The sequence below is a fragment of the Caretta caretta genome, chromosome 25 (genome assembly GCF_965140235.1).
Source record: "Caretta caretta isolate rCarCar2 chromosome 25, rCarCar1.hap1, whole genome shotgun sequence".
NCBI lineage: Eukaryota > Metazoa > Chordata > Testudines > Cheloniidae > Caretta > Caretta caretta.
In genome coordinates this window covers 4,818,902-4,825,594 of record NC_134230.1, presented here as the reverse complement: position 1 = coordinate 4,825,594, position 6,693 = coordinate 4,818,902, and the positions used below count along the sequence as shown (strand labels likewise).

Below are 6,693 nucleotides of genomic sequence, written 5' to 3'. Positions count from 1 at the left end.
GCTCGAGGACGTGGGGTTGGAAAGTGGGAAAGTCGATAATGGATCTGAGAGAACCACTGGGTGGCGGTTGGCCGCCCGCGGAGCTGAAGATTTAACCCTTCACTAGGGGTGACGTTAGGCAGGAGGATGAAGGATCCACACGTCCCAGGCATCACTCTCCATCTTTCATTTCCCTGGGTGAAAAGAGAGGAGCGTCGCCCGTTGTCGTGGGACGTTGAGCCATATCAGGAGTTTGCCGTTGCAGAATCAGTTGGGGCTCTGCTGAGAGTGAGAACTATGGCGGCACAAGACCTTATATTTTGTAAAGGACTTTTTACTGTGTCTCATCACAGAGGCCGCTAGCTCAGGACCTGGAGTTTAAAGAAACGTAGGAAATAGGCTTTCCCACACTCAGGGTTTACTTTCCACAACATCAAAACAGCTTTGTGCAGCCCTGCCGCTTGCATCAAGAGGGGGCATTGCACGTTGGGATTTGAGGCTTGTATAGGTCATGTCATTTGGGTTCAAAATAGTAGCGGCCATAGCCACGTGGCATTGTTTTGATTGTAGCTCGTGCGCTCACCCTCTGGCCCCTCAGGCTAGCAAAGCAGGAAAGCATGAGCCTTGCTACCTCAAATCTGTTGGTCGCGGCTGGAGGCTCGCTCCCAGGTGCAGCGTAGACATACCTGTTGTAAACTTGAGGAATGTGCTTGGGCCATGAGAAAGAGCCATCCTTCCCCACTGTAGAATCTGTACATGAGTCCAGTACTGCAGCTGGGATCAGGCTGAAGCGGCTGGTGCGCGCGTGTTTGTTTTTATGGTGTAACTGCTGTCCGGGAACTCTCTCCTTGCTAAACTTTGTGCCCCAATCAAACTGTAAACCATTTTCTTTCCTGCAACAAGTGTGTGTCTTGTTCTGGGAAAGAGCTTTATGGAAAGAAATACAGAGCAGCTACAGTACCCTGCTAGCATAGAAATGGACTGGAATTTTATGCATTATTTATGAATGTAAACTAGAAGCTATCTAAATCCATCTTTTTCCACACTTCATGAACATTGCTTTTCTGGCTGCACTCTAACCAATTCACAAACAGTGAGTATACCCCTTTGCTCTCTAAATTGTTGTGTTATCAAAAGTGAGACGAGGTGAAATTGGGCAAAAGAGTTGTAAGGATCTTTCAAGTTAGCACTCCCCTACACGCTACCTGAAGCACCCCTCTTCCTGGGCTGCCCCAGCCCCCAAAGCACCCCTCTTCCCAGGGTGCCATCCGCCTGCCCCAAAGGGCCCCTCTGGCGGGGGGGGCATCTCCCTGCCCCCAAAGGGCCACTCTGCCCCCAGAGCGACCCCGGGGCCCCCAAGCCATAGACCCAGGCCAGCGATGGAGCGGGCTGGCGGGGGCGGGGCTTTCCAGGCCCCGCCCTCACTCCGCGGCCGGCGGGGCGGGAGCCCACAGGCCTGGCCGGGCCTGGCCGACATGTCGGTGCCCCCGGCCGTACAGATCCGCGAGGCCAACGCGCACCTGGCGGCGCTGCACGGGCGCGTGGCGGAGCTGGAGCGGCGGCTGGGCGCGGCCGAGCGCACGGTGCGCGGGCAGGCGGAGAGTCTCATCCGCAAGGACGGCGAGCTGCGCGCGGCGCTGCGGGAGCTGGGGGCTGCCAAGGACAGGTAGCGCCGGGGGCAGCGCCCGGCCCGGCCCGGCCCGGCCCGGGGGCTGAGCGGGCGCCGGCCGGCCGGGCGGGGGAGTGAGTAACACCTGCCCCGTCCCGCCCGCCGGGCCTGGCCTGGCCTGGCCGACGTCCCGCCCCGGGCAGGGGCTGGGCCGGCCCGTGGGGGGCCCCGCTGTGAGACCAGCCCGGAGGCCCAGAATTAGCGAGGACGGCGGGGAATTGCAGACCCTTGGCTAGCGCAGCCCCGGCTGGGTGCGCGGGGGCCACAGTCTTCCTGCGAGCCCCACGCGCGCGGGCAGCCGAGGTAAAACGCGCGTTCACAGGAGCGTGCCCGGAGGTAGAAAAGCGTGGGCAGGGATCGGCCCCCAGGTGGGCTTTTGGCCGATGGTAGCGGCGTATGGAAAGTATGTCACTGGATTGCTTACTTCTGATCTTGACAAAGCATCCCCCCCCCCCCAACATGACTAATGTAGTGTACAATAGCTGGCCGAGCTTGTTAGGTTCGGGTTGTTTAACTTTTCATTAGAGGACCCTATTTTCAGTTGCTTGTTACTTTGCCAAACAGTCATGATAAAGTTTTTCATATCCAGTCTCTGTCTCAGGCTGAATTTGTTTTGGAAAGTTTCATTTAAAACAGTCATGCCATTTCTGAGAACAGTGGTAGGGAAAAATTATGCCCATGTTCTTTCGTAGTAAAAATTGCCAAGTCAAGTACTGAAAAGATAGGAAATACCAAGCCTAAGGTTGCTTGTGCAATTCTAATTCAGTCCCCTTGTGTGCATGCATGATGGTGATTTCCTGAACATGGCTCATCCTGCACACTGAATAAGACAGGGCTTCTGCAGAAAAAGTATGTGGTCATATATTCCTTAATTCTGGTATTTCCTAACTTTTCAGTGCTTTACTTTGAAAATTTGGTGTTCTTTTAATGGGTTTTCTTAAATTTTATAAAAGCCAACTGAAACAATAGAAATACCTTCATGTGAACTATATTCACCATCAAATGTGTTACTAGCAGGGTCAGGACCTTTAGATCAAACTGCAGACTTCTACCACTTGAGTTAATTGAACATCTGGTAGCATTAATAGGCTATTATCCTGTATGTGGACTGATTAGAGGGGAAGAGATACCTATCTGGCTAGTGGGATTGGTACTATCTGCTGACAGCAGAGGAATATTGAGACTCAGGAATCCTGGGTTCAGTTCTAGGTTCCAGAAGAGAGTATATTCTAGTGATTACAAACCCTTCTGTCCTCGTCTTCTGTTCTCCTCCCTGTCTTACATGCATATCCACTTGTCTACCTGTTCCTTTCTGCTTCCAGCCTGTGTCCTTCCTCTGTTCCTCAGATACAAAGGGGTGAGTAAGGCTGCTTCTGCTGCCTCCTTGCTGCCTCGATGGTAGCAGGATGAAAGGAAAAGGAGCAAGCGTCTCCATATTCTGGAGTTTGGTGCTACAACAGAGGTGCAAGGACGGGAGAAGTTCTGATGAGCTCCTGCAGCCATGCGTGAAGCATGCTCAGTCACAATATCGTGGTGGGGGACATGTGCAGTCCAGTCGGCATGTAGGAGCTGTATGGAGATAGCACATACACAGTATGCATCTGATGCAGTGAGCTGTAGCTCACGAAAGCTCATGCTCAAATAAATTAGTTAGTCTCTAAGGTGCCACAAATCCTCCTTTTCTTTTTGCGAATACAGACTAACACGGCTGTTACTCTGAAATCAGTGCAGCTAGAGTCTTTGGAGAATTTAGCTGTTGGCTTCTAAAAAACCTCTACTGAGCATGTGCAAACTACAGTTTTCACTGGCTTTTAACTTGCCCGTATGTAGGCAAATTTTTACAGTTACAGCAAAACACTGACATCAGTTGATCTCCCTTGCTAAATTTCAGATTCCTGTTACAGGGCTTCTCAAACAAATGGTTGTAAGAATTTTTTTAACATGGGCAAAACAATGTATTTTTCCCTAAACTCATTATCTAGAATGGCTGAACTGTTTTAGTTGAAACTTCCAGAAAAATTCAGTCCACGGGGTAGGCACCCAGCATGCAAAATTTCAGCCTGAAAGGTTAAAGTTTGGCAAAACTATAAGAAACAAGGTCTTATAATGGAAAGTGTTAGGCAACCTTAAGTATCACGATTTGCACTGCCAGTGCTGTTAGAACTACATAAACAGCTGACCCAAAGAGAGGGGCATGAGAGAGAGATTCAGGAAGCTTGAAAGGGTACGGGGATCATTTCTTCAACATTTTATATAACCCTCTGTTTTTTGAAACTAAAAAACCTCTTAGGTCTTTACAGGATGAGGGCAAATAAAGCTGTCCAGTGAGGAACAGTAGTTCTGTGCATGGCTACATTCTAGTAGCCTTGTTTTGAGACTAGTTTTCTTCTGTTTTCTTCTAAGAGAAATTACTGCTCTGCAGCGGAAGCTGCTTTCATCTGAGGAGACGATTCAGAAGCTGTTAAGTGTCATCCAGAAAAAAGATGACTTAATTGTACAGCTGAAGCACAGGAGTCATCTTCTGACTAAAATCTGCAGAAACCGACCCATCCTGGACAATCTTCTGTCTTACATGGCAGAAGGGGAACAGTTAAGTACCTTTCCAGGGACCCAAAGTGATTCCAGTTCTCCGGTTCATGACGAGTTCCAGGAGTCAAACTGCATCACCAACCAGATATCAAAGAACAAAGACTTCTCTCTCTGTGAAGATGACCTGGAAGATCAGGAATTGGATACGAGCCAGTTTGGGACGACAGTGTGAACTGAGTGTGGAACATGACCTTTATTACAAATACTCCAGTTCTGTTTTTCAATCTTGTCCTGAAAGAACCAGGTTCAGGTGGGAGTCTGTCCCTCACCCCGTCAGTTCTTGCAAGTAGCCTTTTCTATATCTCCTTCATTGAGGACTCAGGAAAGTGGGCTCTCTGCAATACTACCTACCTGAGTGGATACTAACCCTTGGTGAAATGGGCACTTAAGGGTTTTCCACTGTTCCTTTATCATGGGGATCTTTTAATTCCTCCTGTCCTTCAGTATTTACTTTCCTCTCTGACCCAAAACACTTCATGTTAAGGATACTTAAGTCAAATGCTGTATAGTAGACCTTCCAGCACTGGTGGCCAAATGTATCACCATCGACTTTCAGCTTCTGTTGGCCTAAATGCTGCTCCTCATCCAGGTCTGCTGTATATCAGAGCCATAGACGGTGGTTGATTAGAGCAGGATGTTTATATACCAAAATCTAGGACATCTGATGTCTGAGTCTATAAACCTATAAAATATTCTGCAGTCTTGGGAATGAAAAATCTAAGCGCTCAAAGTTCTACATGTTTCAGCTAAGGGACTGTTAAATTAGTGAAAAGCTATCTCTTCTGGGAAGTTTGGCTTCATTGGGTTGAGTTATATGTTGAATTCCTAACCTGCTGTTTTGTTTTTGAGATTAGATTTGTTAGTTAAGATGAATCAAATCTCTTTTCTTTTGCTCTATGGAGTTAGCACAGAAAGAAGGAAACTAGTGTATGGATTTGAGGCAGATTCACAATGTAACTGGAGGGAATCCATTTTCTGAAATTCACCTTCTTTCCAGATTGTGTGTTACCTGTTTTAAAATTAGAGTGGAGGAATGAAGGGGAAAATATCACATTCATTAGTAAGAGGTGTAGTCACTAGAGTTGGTGGTGGGATTTTAAGGAATATTATGCATAAATTTAAGTTTCTGGGTAGAAGGGTTGGTTTCTGACTTGATCACTCTCAGAGTTACATTTAAAACTTGGTAGAAAAATGAATCTATTTTAAGCTTTTTAAAATTCAGCCTCTACTGTCCTCTTACAGCTTTAAGATTGGCACCAGTCACTGCCTGGAAACTTTGCTGCATAAAGTGGCCAGCTGTAACCTCTCTGCCTTTGTCTAGAACATGTAGATTTTCTCTGTGGTCTAACCAGATTTCTTTTCCAAATTCATCTTGTTTAAACTCTGACTGACAGCAGCTCTATATGCAATTCCCTGTAGCTGGCTAAGTACTTTTTTATATCTCTCATAAAGACCTGCTTTTATATGGGATGTTCCTTGTTCAAAATTCTTCAGTGGGAAACAAAATGTGAGAATGGGTATTCCACTGCAAATAAGAGTAAAAGAAAATCTCTTAAAATTCCTTTTTGAGAAACTATTATAAACACATGCAACACATTTATACCACCAGAGTGAATTTCCTGTATTTTTATAAATCTAAACCCCTGACTACTCTTGGTCACTAAAGGTTCCTTTGCATTTCTTGAAAAACAGGGTTTTGGCAATTATGTCCTTGCCAAATGCTAAGTCAGGTAAATACATTCTGCCTCCATATAGTCTCTGCCATTTACAGTCAATAAATAATTAACTTCTCCTTCATCAGATGTGTGGGAACAGTGCTGGTGGCACAGGATGGACACAGCTACATACTGTGAGAATAGTATTTTTGTAGTGGGTGGAGTGACTGACCTTTGTTTGAAGAGTTTGTAAAAGCACTTGTTGACTTGGAATTATAGGTGCTATGTAAACATAAGGGATTATTATTTCTTTACAAGTCTACAGTAAATGTGCAAATCCCAAGCAGATGTACCTACTTTAAATCCTTTGAGAAAGAGGATGATATTGTACTTTCCTTCACCTCCTGTCCAATTCAGAGTTTTTAAAAACTTTCGCCTTCCTTAACTTTCCAGGCCTCTCTCTAAACTTTAAGGATGTAAACTTGTGTCAACATTTAATCCGTTTATCATCTGTTTGTTACTGTGGGTGAAGGGCTAAGCAATTAGTTACTGTTTTAAATAAAAACTCATTTCAAGTTTTTTTTTCTCACTGATTATTCTACCAGTATCATCCAGCTGCCTGTATTTATTATTTGCACTTGCATATGTCCTCGCTTAAGTTTTTCTTGCAGGATACAAAATAAACATATTTTGGCATATTCAAGCCATGTTGTTTCCATAGGTTTTCTTTGCCTCTTCAGTTTTAAGTGACTCAGCTGGTCAGCAACACCCAGGAACCATCTGTCCAGTGTTTTCACTAGG

At 46.0% G+C, this 6,693-nt stretch overlaps 1 protein-coding gene across 1 annotated transcript; it reads left to right on the top strand.

Moving 5' to 3' along the window:
* The first annotated feature begins 1,411 nt into the window (after window positions 1-1,411).
* VMAC (vimentin type intermediate filament associated coiled-coil protein) lies at window positions 1,412-6,470 on the top strand. Its single transcript, XM_048830809.2, has 2 exons — window positions 1,412-1,645; window positions 4,052-6,470. Exons 1-2 carry the CDS (start codon window positions 1,455-1,457, stop codon window positions 4,407-4,409), a joined length of 549 nt encoding a protein of 182 aa, XP_048686766.2. The 5' UTR covers window positions 1,412-1,454; the 3' UTR covers window positions 4,410-6,470.
* Window positions 6,471-6,693: the final 223 nt, after the last annotated feature.

Coding starts and splice junctions, on each gene's coding strand:
- VMAC (XM_048830809.2), top strand. CDS start 1,455: ATGTCGGTGCCCCCGGCCGTACAGATCCGCGAGGCCAACGCGCACCTG. Junction 1,646..4,051: donor CTGGGGGCTGCCAAGGACAG/GTAGCGCCGGGG, acceptor TTTTCTTCTAAG/AGAAATTACTGCTCTGCAGC.